The following is a 19,919-nucleotide window of genomic DNA, read 5'->3' on the forward strand; positions in this document are numbered from 1 at the left end:
AAAAAAAAAACACAAACTTTTCAGATCCTGATGCTATGCCATGTTACATGGTGAAGTTAGGTTCCTAGCTCTATATTTAAGGACCCGGATATGTGATCTGATTTTCAAAAGTACTGAGCAGTAAGCAAATCTCACTGCCTTATCCAGGACCTATTTTCTATTTTATAGCTTTACAAATCAATCATGTGGATATTAATATGCTTAACCAGATATAGGAGCTTGATTTTAGACCTACATTTTGTATTTAAGTTTTCCAGCTGCCTGCAAAATAAAGCTGTTACCTGCAGATCTATTGACCACAGATAAATAGTTACCGGCTCCCCCCAGACATCCAATACTTCACTACTCACGGAAGTGATCCATTCAAATATCCTGCTAAACCAAGTGCAAAAAAGCAGATTCACATTCCTACTAGAAATGCAATTAATACTCTGAAAAGCTCTCCAGGATGTCATCAGATGTGCTGGCTAAACTAAGAACATATGACTTCCACAACACCTCCAACGACTGGCAGAGCAAACACAGGTAGAAGGCAGAAATACCAGGGGAGCTGAGCTGTAAGAGTTGAAAAGAATCAGAGCCAAAATCTGAACCACAAAACCACGAGCAGCCACCTTGGTGCAGGAGACTCAGGCTACCCAGGAAGCTCCCTCAGCTCCACGTAGACTTCATCAGCGCACGCTTTCCCGCATAGAAAACAGGTACTCACTTACAGTGAATTAGTATAAGAAAACAGGAACTGAATGGTAGTAATTATTTTATTACACTAATAAGGGTTCACGACACGTGGAACTTCTCCAGCTGGGGAAGGCTACAGGGAAATTCATCCACTCTGAAGAGTGGAAGACTCTGGGCCTAAGGCTCACAACTACTGCACTGACACTTGTCAAGCCATCTAAGGCCAAATGCATTAATTTCTTCCCTATTTCAGCTCTATCCTGCTATTTATACCTTTCAGTATGTGTTGAAAATTGGGCTGGAGCACCAAGATAAAAAGGGGAGAAAACGCTCAAGTGTTTTTCTAGAGGAACAGGAACTCCCAAATGGAATCAGCCATTTAGAAAAGATCAGGCATAAAACCTGTTAGCAATTGAATGCAAACACAAATTAATAAGCATATGTATTAGTTATTCCTCACAGCAGTAAGTGGATTTAACAATGCAATTTTGTCCTTGTATTCTCCTGGGGTGAAGCATTACAATTGGTGGCAATAGAAATACACCCCCCCAAAGCCTTTCAGAGCTTTATTAGATTTCTAGTCTGACTCACTCATTTTTCAGGCTGAGGCATTTTTTTTCTTTTTGAAATCATTAACAGTTAAATCATCCAAGAAGTGTTCTCATTATACAAGATTTCAGACCTTATAAATCCATAGAACAAAGATGAGAAAGACATACCAGGTTAATTGTTCTATCTCCCAATACCATTATAGGATGGATTTCTGTAGCACATTTCTCACTATATTTTCCTGTCTCATCTTAAATGGTCTTCCATTTATTTTGAATGATAACAGAATAATTCAATTATTTCATCTCAGGAGAGTTTTTAGCGATATTTGAGAACATTTTCTACCCTAAACGTCCTTATTTCTATCATCCAAACTGAAACTGTGTGAGATGAATCTTTCACCCAGGATGCTTCCATACTTAAACATTTTAACATAGGAGTCAAAACCATTGCTGCTCATCATACAATAGCGTGATTTGAAATATAAGAGCATAATAAAAATGATAAATACATATATATGGCAACTGTTTTGATGGCTAAAAACACAAAGCTTTAGAATAATCAGATAAGCAATTTATGTCTACCTGTAGCTCATTTAGACCCACAAAGATGTGTGAAAGTGCTCTCTTAAAAATTCACCTGCACTTCAGTGGTTTTGTTTTTATGACTGCTACACTGAACTGACAAGGATTTTGTGGCACTGAGATACTCTGAACTGAATGAGCTGATACTATCATATTATCTGCTTCCAGACGTTAGGTATCCCAATTAAATTCTACTGACCCTTCATATAACTGCTGAAACACTATCAAGAAGACTAATGAAGTCTGTCATCTGTCTGTGTGGCTTTTAAAGAATATTAGGATTTTCTTTAACAGCTCAACACATATGTAGAAACTGTCCCCTCTTACACTTACAATTCTCCATCCACAGAGTAACTTGGAAATGAAGTTCATGCTGTTACATGGAACTGCAGAAATTACCCAACAGGAATTCAAGTTAGGGTTCAGCTTGCAAATGTTCATGTGATCATCTCTCACTTCTCTACATATTTATTTGAAGAACTTATAAACTAAATCAGATATCTCATGTCCTACCACCTCAGACAAGATCGCCTTACAGTCTGACTCTCCCCAGCACACGTGCACAGCTTACACATGCAGGTGGACATATCTGTATGCACACACGCATGTGCATGTTATATTGTCTGTTTTTCTTCAGGAAGCCCACGAGATCTACACCATGTCTTATGCATTCCCAGCTCTGATGTTTTGCCTCTGCCTCTAAGCAGGAATATAAACAAGTTGGACAATTACTGGCCAAGCCTTTCATTGCTTAAGAACAAGCATATAGAAACATGCATACCATCAGAGGCACTGATTTCCACTAATTCTTACTTCAGCAAGTTTGCTAATTACAAACATTTCAGAGGTACAATGCATCTGGACACCTGCTGTTCTCACTCAGCACTGAATCTGTTCCAGACTTGTAAATCTTTCCTCATTATTGCCATTCAACAACAACAAAAAAAAAGCAGGCAAATGCAATACTCAGCCTAATCCAGTGGATGCTCAGGGTGGGTCCTTTCCAGATTTCCTGGCACGAACAGCACCCGGTCCCTGCCAGTTCAGTACTGACTCTGACCAAACTTGTCTAGAGCAAAAGACTGACAGTACCAAAAGGATGGCAAAGGGAGGAGTGGAAAGCATCATTTTCAGCAATCGCACCCTGCCTGATGGAAAAAGAACAGCGATGAAGCAGGAAGGGTGGCACATGGCAGATCTCTGCAAGAATAAAGGCAGAAGGGAATGTGGGAGCTTGCCCTGCTCAGGGAGGAAAGGGAGCTTAGTGGCAAAGAACACAGCAATTTAGCTGAATCCTGCAGTCATCTCCTATATGCCTGGGTATAAAAATATTTGATCGTCACCCTTCCCACAGATCCAGCTCCAGACAAGTACCTGAAGCTACTGAGGCTTCAGCTGTATCAGGGAAAGACACTTGGAGCACTCTAGCAGCTGACCCATGCCTGGGAATGGTTTGCAGTAGCTGGCACAGGTTGAAACCATGGCAAGAGCCACTCCAGCAGCCTACCAGGATAGAGATGTCACTCCAATGCCTAGAAACACACCAGGCACAGTTCAGTTTGCTGGTGGAGACCTGATCTGACTTAAGCAGGCATGTTGGCATCTCTGTGCTTTGGAAGAGGTGCCACTGGCAAACCTGGATCATGCCATGTGGATGAACACTACATTTCAGCGTGTGTAGATCTGTCACTGCCTTGTGCTCAGTATGAGATATTGATTGGGGGGATGTTTTAAAAAACAGGGTGCCATTATTAATGCAGCAAGCCAAAATTACTACAGGTGTTCATAATTCAGCTTCATAAAAATATTCCTATGCTTTCTCATACCTGTCAAGTAAGCTAATTTATGTCCAAATACTTTTCAAACACACATTTCCAAAAATAGTGCTTTGATTTTAAAATGTGAAGCCTGACCTAGAGACGTGCAGCCTCAGACACCCAGAGATGCAGCACCGTACCCAGACTCTCACTGCAAGTCTGACATAGCTGAGAACAGAACGTCCTAAACATTTTCTGTCTCTCATAAGCAGTTTTATGACAGACCATTCCCAAAATCCTGAAGATGCTGACGCAATTAAATCTACTGAGAATATTTTCTTATAACAAAATGGTGTCTCCATCCACATAACAGCAGGTGATTTTATTACAGTATTCAAAACAGACAGAATTCTAGCATACCACATTTTAGACTCTAAGATACATTACTGGATACTGCTAGAACAAATCCCCGCTGTATTTGGCAGGAGATCTTTGTCTTTCCTGGTTGACATGTATTTATACAGTGGGTATGCAAAAATAAATGTTATAGTACAAACCACTTACAATGAGCGAAGCCAAACCATGTTCTAAATACACATTAATTTCCCTGAAGTAAGAAAATTTATTAGTTTTTTCCAGTGGATGGAGGTAGCAACTGGATTTGGAAGGCAATGAGGAAGCTAATGGAAAGCCATCCTCAGGGTGGGAAGTTTATAATACACACTCAAAAAGTAAAATCTTTGTTTCTCCACCCAACCTTGATCCATTAGAGATTTTCTGTTTGAACAAAACTGAGCTGGCTAGCCACTGACAACTTGGAAGGCTGTAATCATCTCCACATAACCAGTCTCCACCCAACAATTGTACAAAAGTTGCCAAGGCATCTATCAATAAACATGAAAACATAGCCCATAAGTATTTGCTTTTGCTACCACAAATGATTACACCAAGCTATAGCAACCATAGTTTCTGGTAAGCATATACAAGAACCCTAGAAAATGACTAAGTTAGTGAGAAATCAACTGTTGCTGTATCCTGGGCCAGTTTAGTTATGTTATTTTGAACTAGGAGAGCCTCTTTGCTTAGAAAAAAGCCAATGCATGAAGTCCCACAGTAGCATCATGCTCATCAGGAAATTTCTATGAAGATCCTTTTCCTCAAATTACTCAGAAGTTCAAAATATTTATCATATTCTGATTGCCTTAAGGCCAGATCATTTAGGAAAAGGAGGCTCCCCTTCCTGAACAGTCATGGGTATATTTGTTTTTAAATACAAGCATCTTTTTGCACTGCCTTACATTGGAAGTTGCATTATTTTAAAATAAACATGATAACAAATAAGTTAAATAAGTTAAGGCATTCTGAATGAAAACCACATCAATGCACTCCTTTACTACTCTAGCTCTGTTCCAGTCTAATCAATTAGGACAAGACAGTTTTCTCACATACAAAGTAATGATTTAAAGAACTGATTTAAAGAATTAATACCCAACATAATCCTCTTTAGTGGCTATGCCATCAGCAAGGGATACATCTTCCCACTGGCGGGTGCCTATGAACTGTTTCCAAGTTGACTCATCAACACATTGGTGCAAAGTGCCACAAAGAACTTTGTATGCTCAATATAACCTTTAATACTTACATCAAGAGGTTACTTGATACTTTCTCCTACCTGCTTGTTTGTGAACCATAGTGCTGTAATTCTCCTTGAGGGAAGTCATACACACGTGCAGGGAACATCTGGGTCATGAAAAACAAACTAAAATCCTCTAAAAGCAATCACTTCAGCTTTGACATAACTTTAGCTTAAATAAAAACATATCTAAGTGACTATACAGCCCGCATGTTTGCAAGATGTGTGGCTTTTCAAGTGGGTCTAACAGACCTGAAGTAGGATATTAACAGATGGAAGTCTCCCCCTCTCCTGCCCAGTTACAGCTCCCTCCTATTTCATCAGCTGTTTATTTCCATCATCTTCTGCCACCTTCATTCACAGAAGTTAGCCACCTGAGCTTACCAGCAAAGCATTAACCTGTAACAACAGGTACCTTGAAGCAACAGATGCAACCTTTCCAACTTCAAAATGCCAATTCTCACTGGATCAACAGGATCTAGGACTTCTGAAATCACACACCACATTTAAAAACTTCAGTATTGGCATTAATACTATATTGTCCATCTGCCTCTACCCTTTTGAAATCTTGCTGATTTCACAAGCTAAATGTGGTACCTATGTTTCTCCTGCTAAGTACTTATCTCAATGTTATCTGGAGCTAATATTCAGAGGGAGTTGGATCTTCTGAAAACAGAACCTACTAGACCTTTTCTGAGTTGGATTTCCAAAACATAAGGTCTCTCCAGAATTGTTATATTCTTTGAAAATGCAAGTCCTTTGTTACGTAAACTGTTTCCTACTATTCCTCTTGGCCTTTAAAAACAATTCTGCTTGCAAGATGACAAGAATCTTAACAGAACACTAAGCCCCGCTGTTTCCATGAAATCAGTCTTTGAGGATCCTGTCAGTGCCTCAAGGCTACTCAGCCAGGGCTTTGTCACCATGACTGCTACGCTGAAAGCGAAGCTCTGCACACTTCCTTAGTGGAAAGCACACTTGTAGGCACACCCCATGTCAAAATCCTTTTCTTACTAAGCTAAGTGAACATCTGGGAAGCAAATGGAAAGGGATTGTTAAACTGGCTCCCTCTCATCCAAATTACACAAGAAAACAAGTCAGGGAAATTCCCAACATATCTGCTTTATAATCTCAGTATTTAGGTATTTTAATATTGATCTGAGAGTATGCCTGCAGGGCAAAATGTGACCTTTGGAATTTAAAGCCAGTAGTTAAAGTGTCCAACCAGTTTAGTTCATGTAACATTCAGTTTCCATCACAGTGCACAGGTTTCAAAGTTCTCTACAAATTCCTATTGTATGTTTGCAACAATGCAACATTCAGGTACTTAAGAGACACACCATCCCTCTTCATAAAATAATTATTAGATTCTCTTGTCATCCATTTGCTTAAACATAAATTAAATACTCAGTTCTCTAAGTACAAGAATTACAGCAAGATGCAATTCCAAACACGTATATGTATATAAGTATATATGTACATGGGTATATGACAAAGCATTTTTTTTTTTTCTTGAGTAGTATTTAGGGACCTGTAGGTTTATAGGACCTGTAGAATATCCGTACGAGCAGCATCAGAAAGCAATGCTACAGATGATGATGGAAGCATCTCTTTATATATCAAACTTCCCAAGGTTAAAAAACAGATTTAACAATCCAGTTAAAAGCCTAAAATTCCAGACAAACTTTTCAGAGCTTAAAGGAAAATAAAAAAGGTTTCCTATTCAGAAGCTATACCAGATCGTAACTCTGTAAGCATGCTTTGGAAATCAAACTTGATTGGATACAACCCCAAGCAACTTGATCTAGCTTTTATGTTGGCTCTGCTTTGAGCAAGGAACTGGATCTCCAAAGGTCTTTTCTAGTCTAAATTACCCTGTGATGCTGCAAATGAAGAAGTTTTGCAAGCCACAGTAGTCTGATTTTCCCGCAGAGCCTCAAGCCTCACGGTTGGATGCTCCAGTCCCAGCACAGCAGGAGGTGGAATTGTCCCGCAGGCTCCTTCCTTGGCAGGCTGTCCTGCACCTACAAGGACCACACACAAACTGGAGCCTTTTGAAAGGTCACAAATGGGGTCTCTCTCCTTGACCTGCTTTCATGAACCTTGAATATGCTTAATACCTTCATAAGCACTGTCTTGATAATTCTTGTCAAAATGGCCCAACATTTTCCAAAGATACTAGTGAGGTCAAGACAGACAGACAGGCAGCCCGACCATGTACACTTCATTTCCTAAGGGAATATTTTGGGGGAAAGAAGGATCCCCACTCTATAAATGATGAGTGTTTGAAAATTATATGAACTCTCTTGTTCTGACCAAAATTAATAAAAAGAGACTGTTCTGAAATGCAGAGGAGCAAAACAAGATCCTATTTATACACTGTTGTACCTACACTTCACTTTTTCTGAAACAGAGTCACTATTTCAGCAAGGCATTTTCTGCAATAACAACAGCAGAAGGGGTTACCCCTGACACATGATTGGATGCGAGGAGCCCTCAAGAAAAGAGGGCAGTGGGCCAAGCAAGGTATTCTTTATTCCATCCATCATTCTTCCATCCTGCAGATTGGTAAAGACCCCGTGTCCCCTCCTGGACCCAACCCTGTCCCTACAAGACTAACAAAGCCTTAACCTAAAAGAAAAGCTTAGGCTAAGTCTTTCATGAGAAAAACTTCCATCATTCAGAAAGGGAAAAACCAGAAGGACCAGAAGGAGCAGCACTTTTCTCATCCTTTCCCTCATTTTATCTCTTTCTGCCCAGAACAAACAGTTTGAAACAAGTGACTTCACTTCTTGCTACCCAACCCTGTCAGCACAATTCTTCACTACCTCATGGAAGAGTAATGACATCAGAAACAGGAGGGACGGTACAAAAAGACTACTGGGTACAAATGGCTCTAAGCTTTGCCATCATCTTTTACATCCACTTCTGTCAGCTCAGGATTAGAGCGTGCCACAGGCCTGGGGCAATAACATAGTCCAAACCTGACCTGATTCCTTTGTGCTATCTTTTGTCCTTTCTTCCAGCGGAGAACGGGCTTGAGAGGAGGTAGTTCCTTGTCTTCTTTACCTCTTTCTAGCACATGCTCCCCAAGACTGTAAGCAGCTTCAAATACAATTGGAGATATGACATCTTTGACTCTTCTCTGTAAAAGAAAGTGGACAGAGATATTACCTTCACATACAAGCAAGCAGATTTATATATACATACATATATATATATATATATATATATATATATATATATATATACACACACATATATATACATACACACATATAAAACAATTATACACACAATTTAAGCGGAACTTATATTCAACACTGCAGACATGAAGCAGACTTCTGTTCCCCTTGGTCTGCTCAGTGCCAAACAGGAAAAAGCACATTATACCAAAACAAGACAGATCAAAACAAAGACAACAAAAAATTAGTTACTCTTTTGGTACTCTTCGTTCCACTGAAGTCATTGGCCCATTTGCCACACCTGCAAACCAAGTGTTTTTCAATAAAACCAAAACACTTCCTAAAAAAAGATTTAAATTAGGATGCATTTCCTTTAGTACTGCAAAATTTGGAAGCAAACAGTGAGTTTTCTCTGGGATTTCTAAATCCTCAACTTTGAAGTCACCTCTACTGTGCACCACGTATTTAAAAAAAAAAAAAAAAAAAAGGAAACCATCTGGCCTTGTTTTTTTGTGTTTTTCATTTTTTTTTTTTTGTCATGCTCCCCCCCCCCCCCAAGTACTAATGAAATTATTAAATGGTTAAATGTGGCTATAAAAAATAAGGCTACAGACACGCAGGGGCAAGAGAAGCCATCTTCCAGCATGATTCTGAAAGGAAAACTCAAGCTTTCTCCACCCTCAGAGCAGTAACATTTGCAGGAAATATGGAAGAAAGTTTTTCAGTTTCTTTGAATCACTGCATTCTAGGCTTCACACCAGAAATACTATAAGTGGTGCCACATTATTTGTCTGATAGAATAAGAACAAAACGCTCATTGTGCTCTGTTCAGTCTTGACTTCCAAAATTCAATTTACCAGGAAATAAAAATGGCAGACATCCTACCTTTTCATGGGCAAACATCCCTCTTAAATTTCAGCTAGTTAAAAGACTGTGTGTAAATTTAATGCAGATTGAGGTGATAAATACCATAAGTAAGGACAACCAATCTTCAAATGGGCCAACTCTCAACTTCACCTTGAATACCTCAAAGGGATGAGACATCAACATCTTCAGCGTCTACCACTCCTACTCCCTTGGGTAGGAGTTCTGCCATTAAGAGATTAGAAAATAGCAATGCTAAAATTCACAGAAGCTACTAGTTTTGCTCTCACAGAAGATCATGTGTAATAACTTCAGTGAGGATTGTATCAGCATACAAGATGACGACACATACACAGAAACAAGACTATAAAGAGCATATCATGAGGCAGCAGTGAAACACAACAAATCATCAGACAAATCACCACCTAATCCAACCCTATGCAGCCAACTGTGTCAACACAGAGCAATTAAAACTGTAGGCAGTGAGTCAAATTAAAATCCACCTATGGCTTTTCTAGCTCTGATACTGCAGTATGGCAAGAGTAAATGCTTAATGACTTGTAAGTGTTTTAATATGATCTTGCCAGGTTCAGTCCAACACCCTTTGAAGTGAAAAGACAAGTTTCCCATTGACTTCAATGAATGTTGGAGTGTGCCCATATTGTTCACTGGTGTCTTTCTGTTTCATTTTAGTGGTGAAATTGTGACTTCCAGCAGCTAGATTAATTACATGTGTGGATATTACTCCACCACAGCCCTGAGGAAATGTATTTCACATACCCACTTGTCTTTAATTAAGGATGAAAGTATGAATCCTACCCAGTTATTAATTTTGCCACATGTTCAGTCCCTTCTGCTCACAATCTTAAAATACGAAGACAACGTTATGTGGGATTTTTCCTAACACAGACACAAGACGGTTCTCTCTCTCAGGTATACCACAGACTGTCTGGGAAGTGAGTGCGTAATGAAAATACTGAATATTTGCCCAAAAGCAATCTGGAGAAGCACTATTTAAGTCAGATATACACCCATTTTCTTTCTCAGACAGTCTACCTGCTTCCAGTAATTGGATCATGTACTGGTGACACTGCAGCACATGGATCACCTTTAAGTATTCCTGATTTCTAAGAGTTGAAAAATACAATGACAATCAGGTTTGAGACAGACTGAAAAATTCTTTGACTCAAGGAAAGTGTTTGTTGTATTTTCTCTCAGTTACATGGCCCAGCTGAAGCGGACTTGCCAAGGGGAATGGTTTCTACAAGCAGCTTTTATATGTATTCACCTTTCCTCACTATGCTAAGGAAGTGTCAAATGTTGAAGACACTTCTGAACTGTGAAAAAGCACCCCTGGCAAGTCATAGCACATGGAAAGCACAGCTCTGTTAGCTGGAAAAGATGTCTGGAGGATATCAAAACAAGTGTAATACTCAAGGAGTTCACATTATCGACAGAAACAACCCTAAAACAAGTGTTCAGTGAGTAATAACAATAAATAACATAAATAGCCTGGATGTCACTAAACTGGTATAAGTTTTTGCTGTGCCTGAATTAGACCAAGGACCTAAAGGTAAGGCATGATTCCCCATCAGCTACACCATGTAGTTTGCCTGTTCTAAAAGCCATTTCTCTAGGGTGTTCTTTTGTTTTGTTTTGTTTTATTTTATTTTTTCCTCTTTTCTCTTTCTGATCAGATTTCATCCTGGACATAAGAAACTTTTGCAATAAGGCGTTGCAGAAATTAATACACTTCAGTCCCAGCACATCGTCCTGCCACCAGCAAACTCCCTACAGAGGAAACAGCTCTTGCCAGACGTATTCCTCCGTTTGGATCGTTCTATCTTTTCCTCTGAGGCATGTTGCGTGACTACTCTGAATTGATGAAAAAGTTGTTTTGGTACAAATAGGCTTTTTTTTTTTTAATCAAGGTGCTCTCCCTCACTATGATCAAGTGATGACAAAGAACTCAAAGTCCAAAAACAGCACACTTAAAAGCATCAAACAAAGCAGTAAATTGCTTCGAGGTGTTTCAACAGACACCTGAAAGCTCACCCTAACAAAGAGCTGGCTTACCATCTACTCTCCCAGAACAATCACCCCAAAGAAATACTTTTTCTTTTTTTTTTTAATGCTGTGGTAGAAGCTGGGCACAACATACGTTTTCCTTTTTTTCGTCTGGCTTTGCAGGGGAGAAAAAAGCAAGCAAGCAAGCCACTGCCAGATTCATGACTGCATTTCTGTTTGGCTTCTGTACCTAAGGGGTCCTAAAAAACCTGAAAAACAATCACAGAGCAACGATCAAATGTCATAGCTGTGATTCTGAACAGCATTTCAATTCCCTCTCTACGATGGAGTGTGATGATGTTAGGAAATTGTTTTCTGCCTTTTTTTTTTTCTGGTAGGCACAGCTTAAGGCACACCGTGACAACATAAACACAGACGCAGACTGCAGCCTCACAAAGGCATACCCTGCCTTGTCAGGCAGACGCTGTCTTCTCCAACACTAACTTTGTGCTACCAAAAGCCCACACACATCAGAAACTTAGGAAAATTTGGATGAAACAGGACAAGGTTTTATTATAGGGATAGGATTTGCTCTGCTCATGGTGTGAGCAGTTGCCAGAGAGGACTGGATACCATTTCAGCTTTCTTTCGGCTCAGTGCCACAGTACAGTCAGGGGACTCTACATGAGCCCAATAAATCATCATGTCTAATCCCCTTTCTTCTAGAAGGTGAAAGTCTCCAGCAGGGACTCTGAAGAGTGCCAAATTCCACTTTTAATTATGGCCAATGGTCTGAGAAATAAATTGAGATGTAAATATTCTCTACAATCCACAGCAAGAGTCCTGCAGGAATAAAGGAGGAAATGTGGCCCTTTAATAGCAACAAACCATTAAGTGAGTATGAAGTCATTTTCAATAGCACTGAATGAAGAAATACATATTGCCATTAGCTGTGACTTCTATTGCTGCCCTTTGCTTCTCGTCCTTGTTCACATCTTTTGAGTGTTTCTCTTGTTATTCTCTTTGGGAAAGTTATCTGCTCTGTCAGGCCTTTTTCCTACTCTCTGACTTGATCCTGAGGGCATCAACCCATGCAAAATTTCAGAGCTTTCAGTGAATTCAGAACAGCTTTTCAGTACTTCTGAGAATTAAGCTTTGTTTAGCTTGATGACTAAGAATGAATTTGAGAACCTGGCTTTTAAAAACATTCAACTTAAAACTTCTAGTCTAAACATATTTATTTCAAGTTTTAAACAAGCACTAATAATAGACTATAAGCATTTTTACAGGCCTAAAACACACAAAATATATTTGACAATCCTACTTTAATAGATAACATATTAATGCTGTAAAACGTATAAAGCCATGGTGCTAATGCTAATCCAGCACAACACTTTAATCAGCTTGCAGGTCACTACCACATATGTCCTCAGCTCAGTGCCAAGGGATAAATAGTTCCCTACTCAGTGGTTTCAGAAATGACTCAAACCTCCACCAGCTTTCAGAGCCAAAGCCGACTACTTCCACAATTTATTATACGTTTATTAAGACCTGCAGCCAGTATTTTATATATTATGGCTCATGAATCAATAAGATTAGTGTACAACTTTACAACTTTGTGTACAACTTTTAAAATTAATTAATTTCTCCTATTATCTTAGCCTCGCTCCCTGAACCATAGGTCATTCAATATAAAAGACTTTGGTGCATTCAATTCAGTACAAACTTGGAGACAAACTTGCATTCATTTCAGACAAACCTGTACCTCAAAATGAGTGAGGAGCAACTTAACTTGCTTTCCCTGTTCCTTGCAACACTTAACAGCAAATCTAAACTACAGACAAGTTTAGACCCCTCACAGCACCAATTCCTAACACATGGGGCAAGTTACTACTTTCAACCTCCTACTAATCCTATACAACAGAAAGAAACACCTCTGTCCCCAGGAGAGCCTTCCTCTCCCTCTCATCTGTATTTACTTTGACAAAGACATTCTAAGACTTGAAATGATTTTTTTTCAGATTGGTGTGATTTTAGCATTTGTATCTCCCCACTGCAAAAGCAGACAGAACAGTCATGCCAAAGTCATCTAGAAGAATTTCCATTCTGCATACAACATATAAACATGCACACACACATTTTAGACAGTCTTGTATTCAAACGGGGAAAAATACAACTGCTAAGCCTGTTCCAGTGGGGAGACAAAACTGGAAGATTATTTGGTTGGTAAAAGCTCATTTAAAACACTATTGGTGAATTTTTGTCAAATTAATAGCATATGAAAGCAATCAGAGGCCTAACATTTCAATAATCTGTGCTTCTGTTTTCTTTTAAGATTTTGTGACAGCTACAATTCAACAAGTAGGCAAACAGCCTTTGTTGCTAAACTTCAAACATTACAAGGCTTCTGAAGAATCCCAAAGTTTAGAGAAGCAAAAAAAGAGCAAAGGACTTGCAGGGTGTTGCACACTCCAGCATTATTTACTGTTTGAAGGAATGGGAGCGCTTTCTTTGTCCTCATCCTAAGTGTGTTCATCTGGCACACAACTGTTTCCATCAGGTCAGCAACTCTCCCTTCAAACACTGATAATGGGAAAGATGCTGCAGGGGACAAAATAGCAGACCTTGAGGGAATGGGGTCCTAAGCAAACACGAGGCGCCCAGAAGCCTGCGTGCATGGGAGGGACACCCTGAGATGGTGAGGGAAGGGCTGGGAGTCCCAACCCCAGCTGGGTAGAAGCTCACTCTGAGTTTAACCAAGTGCTCCCCATCCCTGTGTGTCTGGCTTCCAGCTATCAGCTGGGGAGTGATAAAGCTATTACCAATGTCAGCATGGGAGAGACTGCAATCAGTGGCCTCAATACTCCATGTCAGAGGTTACAGAGGCTTAACAATAATATATTACTGATAATCTTTCTCAGTAATCAGTGACAGAAGTCATCACGTGCAACCCAACCACAACATAACGCATTACTGAGCTCAGACCTTGATTTTCCAGCTCAATACTAAAACACATTATGACAATATGGTTTCACAGTTTTGGTGTTGTTTTCTTTTCCCCACACCCTAACCATACAGTTTAATGTTGTGTCTTTCATTGTGTCTAGCTGTTCCAGGGTGGGGTTCTTTTGTCTTTTCTTTTTCAAATCACCCATTTCTTTCTCTCTTTTAAGGTTCACTTTTGATCTTTCTTTTCTGATTTTATTTTATTTAAAATGGAAACAGAATTAAAGGAGAAAACATAGCTCAGACACCCAGCTTTTTGCCCCATACCAGGCTGGCCACAGCTATCCATGTAACATAAAAGTGGCTACCTGTAATAACAACAACACTGAAATATAAACAGTCAGAAAAAATGCTGAGAGCTGATGAGCTCATTGCTCACCTAAGTTCAGGTCTTCATTTCACAAAGAGAACCCAAGAAAGAATAACCAGGGAAGCAATTAAAGTATTTATTTTACTCTTTCTGAAAGTATAATATATTTCAGTAGGGAATTACATACTGAATTGAGACAATAATTAAATCCAGACTCCTCCTGCACATATGTAATCCTATCGTATGCTTGTCTTTTCCACTGGATTTACCACATTTCATATTCTGCTGATATGACATTTTATCATAACCAAGCCTTAAAGAGATTTCCTTTAACACTGTCTTAAAACACATTGAGTCCAGAATTTGAGTTAATCCAGCTACCTGTTTCTCTTTATACAGCATGTCCCTCCAACACTGATGGAAAGGCTAAACACAGCGGTCTCGGTATGAAGCTGTTTGAGAAGTCCAAGAGCCTTGGTTCCTGGGCCATACAATAGGGTAACAAGTCTGCTAAAAGTTGGGATGTCCATAGTTTGTTCACTTTCTTACTGTCTATACCCAGCTGGGGGTAAAACCAGCTGAGTGTATATGTCATCCAACAAACTTTCAGTGTAAAATCTAACATGCAAACTATCCTCAGAGCCAAGAACTGTGGTTGAGAACTCAACCTCCCAGCTGATTCCCAAAACAACAGCTCACAGAGATTATAAGCCCTTCTTGCTGGTCCTGCACCCTTTTCACTGAGGGCAGCAGCTCAGACTGGAGGCATGGAGCAGTCCCATGGGTGATGGCTGCTGGCTGTGGGATGCTTTAAGGCACTATGTGCTTCAGCCTTTCCCTGAGCTCAACCTGCCACACATGAACTGGTCTGTAAGAAAAAGCAGCCACCTCCCACTCTCCAGATGGATTTTCTCCCTTGATTATTGAAAGAAAGGGCAGAAGCACCTTTAATCCCAAGAGGGAATGGGTAAGTAATCAAAAGGTTCCTCCTAAAGCTCTGTAGAGGACACAGAAGCATAGAGAGGACGAGGACATAGGACACACTCCTCAACATTTTCCACTGATCACCCCACAATGTGGCAGACTCTCAATGCCTGTTGCCATTTGTAGGTACCTACACTTACTCAAAGGGAGAAAGCATGTAACATAGTTTTATGCAAACTGAGAGAAGATCCATACACTTTCTTGGATCTGGGTCTTAGGGAGCACTTTATCTCACACTCTCATACAATACAACTCTCATATCTAGTAAGTCACTGGGAGATACCTTATTATGAGTAGATCAAACATCTATGGGCTGAATGAGATCATCCTAATTCTTTCCCTAGAATTGAAGCAGATTTGTTTGAGAAAAGCATGGGTCTGTACCATCTGGCAAAGGTTCCCTCAGTTCTAAGCCTGGTATCTCCAATAGTCTAGGTGGCTGCATTTCTGCTAGATGTTCAGAGAGTCAGGGCAGAAAACTGAAAATCTGGATGACTACAGAATATCACAATAGCGATACAACAAACATTTTAATGAATGCTTCATTTAAAGTATGAAGCATCCATACTTTACGTAGACTAGGATTTGAAGGCCTGACACTATGCTGTTGAGATTCTAACACTGTTGTGTCAAAAAGTATCAACACAGGTTTATAAAAACACACATAAGGGACACAGAAACATTCTACTTAAGCCCCGTTTCCTACACGAAACAACTAAAAGACTGGATTAGTAGCATTGTGTCAGGATTGAATGAAAGAAGAATCATCTTCAGCAAAAGAAGATAGAGATGAAAGAAGGTTATCATCAACATTTTTACTGACAGTATTTTAATTCAGATGAAAGAAATCATAGAAATGGTCCTTAAAGTCTTGCGAAGAAAGCAATACACTACTCACCCTGCCTGCCTGCATCAGAGAAAGAGGCTGAATGCATAAGAAGTATGGTGCTAAGCTACTTTCTTTTGACATACTATTGAGAGGAAAGCAATTTAGTTAAGACATCCAGAGGTATTTATGCACAAAAATATGAATTCATCTTTCAGTCATGGGAGAATGGATAGCTTCATGAAATGGTCCTGGGAGGAAATATGATCAACATCTATTCTTCTACTACTAAATGAAAGAGGCAGTATTTATTAGTCTAGTCATCTTGAGAGTAGGATTTAAAATCAATATGGGCAAAAGGAAAAAGTGCTGTGATTGTCGACGTTGTTTAAAACTGTAAACAACACTCCTGAAGTCTAGAGCAGGAGACCTCCAGGAACTTAATGGTGTTTTCAAAATCCTAAAGAAATGGCCTGCTGCTAATATAGTTTATTTGCGTGCATGCACACAAACGTGTGTATACTTATACGGTATGCACAAGCACAGGTGTTTTTACATACACACATGTATATATATAGATATGACTATGTGTGTATATATAATTATATATAAGACTGACTTCTCCAATATGACCTTGCATAATTTCTGATCTGATTTTTCACACAGACATACAAAATCAGCTACAGAAGATTTGTTGTCTTGATAGTTATGACAACTCTTATGTTGCTCTCCCTCATGGGGTTATTACGCATTAAAACAAGCTCCAAAGCAAACAAAACAAACTAACAAAAAAGCACACACCACAAACATGAAACAGAATTTCCTCTAAACCATTTTAAAGTATTTTGGCTCATATTTCAAACCTGGAGCTTGAGCATATCATTACACAAGACTGTTTTATGTAGTATTATTATTTCAGCTTTTAATACAATGAATCTATAATAGTGTGCAATTACAAACTGAAAGTTGTTCAAAACCGAAAAACTGACATTGATTCATTTTCACCTGGGGCTACTTCTCCTATGAATTCTCAAATCTCTATATTTAAGTGCTTTCATTCTGATGAACCCAGAATATTTCATCTAAAAAAAAAATAATTAAAAAAAGCAAAAAACTGATGAGAACATGAGAACATTCCAAGACAATCAGATTAGCAAAAATGCTAGCAGCTTGCTTAATTACCGTTATGCTGCTTGCATGTGTTTGCGTATGCATAAAAATGTAAACAGAAATGATAAATAGTATTCAGTCTCATACTGCATCTTGACATCATTAATAAATTCATGCTTTTAAATTAAACTAAGAGGTGAATTTGATTATTTCAATGTTTTTGTTTGTTTTACTAATGTGAATATTTAAACATGTAATAGAACTCAATAGGAAAGTTAATCACACATAGCTATATGAAAACATATGACAGAAACACTGTGAAAAACAGACAGACAAAACTCTTTAAAGTCTCTAGGTGGGCTTCTGGAAACAGGACCCACAGTCTGAGCTCTTTACTCCAGTGTTACAGCCTCAGTATGTACACAAGAGCAGTGATATCTGAAGAGGGCGAGGGAACCTTATTGTACTTGAAACAATGAGATCTCCAAGGATGAGAAATCCCCATTCGCTACTCTGTAACTTAACCTAATTATGCCAGTTATCAATTACTAGGAACTCTTATTATTAACCAAGTAACATTGATGGGCAGAGTTGAATGAAACTTATCCATTACATGGCACAAGCATAACAGAAGACTCCAAGGCTGCTTCGTGAGCTCTCATCTCTCCCATCCTGCACACACCAAAGTCTCAGCACACTGATGACCACCTCAGAAACACCTTGCCCCTGTGCCATCTCACAGAATGGTTTGGGTTGGAAGGGACCTTAAAGACCATCCAGTTCCATCCCCCTGCCATTGGCAGGGACACCTCCCACTAGATCAGGTTGCCCAAAGCCTCATCCAGCCTGGCCTTGAACACCTCCAGGGGTGAAGCATCCACAATTAATCCCTACTTTCTTCCTAGTTCCTCTTCTCCCACTCCCCTCTGATCATTCAAACACCACTCTCACACCCTCCTCTCTGTAGGGTCCTGGACTATCAACGAAGAGGCAGATCCAGCAGCCTCCCACCCAGCCACCACGTACATGGATATGATCAGCTGCCTGGGCCCGAGGATGCTGCGTGACGACAAAGGACGATTGTTGAAACTCGTGGACAGGAGCTGGGATGAACGAGACTTTCGCAAGGGAACCGAGGAAAAACAAAAACTTTCCCTCTGAGTTCCACTGGCTTTAAAAATAAACAAGGACAATGTTTCCACAAAAAAGTGCTAATTGTACAGTTCCCCAGATCAAAGCTGAGAGCTCAGCTCTGAAGCTGGAGGTGCATTCATGGGCAATAGAAAAAACAGCACTCTACAGCTGCAGTACTGTGTAATAAGTACCATAATAAGGTTTTAACCAATGATGATTAAGTTTATGTATTGCCACTTCACACATCTGCAGCTGGCATTTGCCTACTTTTGATTATTTTACACATTACCTGCTGAGACAAGAGTTCTGTCAGAGGCACTTCCTCAAGGCCCTGTCGCTCGCCTCCACAAGATGGGGCAACAGAAACTTATGGCCTATGCAGAAGGCTACCTTAGATGATATGTACCGAAGGCAGAGTAACAACTGGGACATGCTGTAGTGCCAGGCAAAGGTAGAGATGCCAGCAGGCTGAGAAAGGCCTGAGTCAGCCCCTGTCCAACAGCAGGCAACATCAGGTGAACACACACAGATTCATGGGGAGAGGGCTGAAAGATTATGAACTACTGAGAGAAATAAGCACCAGAGTTATCAGAGGTTGAAGGGTTTGGTAGGCTTGGGGATGGCTTTTTTGGGTTTTATTTTCAGAAGGAATAAATAAAAAGACAAGGTTATCTGCACTAGATATAATCTTGTATTATAAACCTGTAAAATAAGCTTGGTCTGTCCACTTCATTCTCCTGTGAAACAGCTTCCTCTTACCTAAAAGAGGCAAAGGCAGCAAATCTCACACCAAGATTTGATTTCGTTGCGTTCAGCCCATCAGGCTCGGTCACAGACCCAAACCCAAATGCCAGAATGGAGAGAGGATGAAATTTCTTTATAAGACAAAAAAGCACAATTCCAAAGGCAGCAACGCTGTCTAACTTTCCAACATCTTCATCTGTGAACCGCTCACAGTACAGCTCAAAGCACCTACTGGTGGTAGCAGCCAGCACCAAGGAACAGAAATAACTTGTTGTGTATTTCAGCAACAAACTGTTGGAGGCTTGGTGGTTTGCACATCATGAGCCAATGAAGGTACTGCTTCATCCCTTCATTTCCAGCGCCAAAGAGAAGGAGAGCTCTTTGAAGCCCTCCAGTTTGGGAATATATAGCATGGCATTGCTGCCCTTCAGTAACTCTGCTTTCAAAAGTCACATGCTCAGTGGCGCTGAACTCAAAAGCAGCCTTGTACACAGCACCAACAGCACAAAAATAAACTTGCCATAGCTATGAAACTAAGTAAAAGCTGA

The 19,919-nt window shown here is 39.8% G+C and overlaps 1 protein-coding gene across 5 annotated transcripts in view; it reads right to left on the bottom strand.

The window, feature by feature from the left end:
• Positions 1-19,919, bottom strand: part of ITGA9 (integrin subunit alpha 9) — a 233,597-nt gene that overhangs the window by 104,980 nt on the left and 108,698 nt on the right. For all 5 annotated transcript variants that reach the window (XM_072033282.1, XM_027451383.3, XM_072033285.1 and 2 more), the window contains one exon: positions 8,191-8,346. In XM_072033282.1, coding sequence (XP_071889383.1) covers positions 8,191-8,346 — 156 coding nt within the window. The remainder of the gene's footprint in view (positions 1-8,190; positions 8,347-19,919) is intronic.

This window comes from Anas platyrhynchos, chromosome 2, assembly GCF_047663525.1.
Source record: "Anas platyrhynchos isolate ZD024472 breed Pekin duck chromosome 2, IASCAAS_PekinDuck_T2T, whole genome shotgun sequence".
Lineage (NCBI taxonomy): Eukaryota > Metazoa > Chordata > Aves > Anseriformes > Anatidae > Anas > Anas platyrhynchos.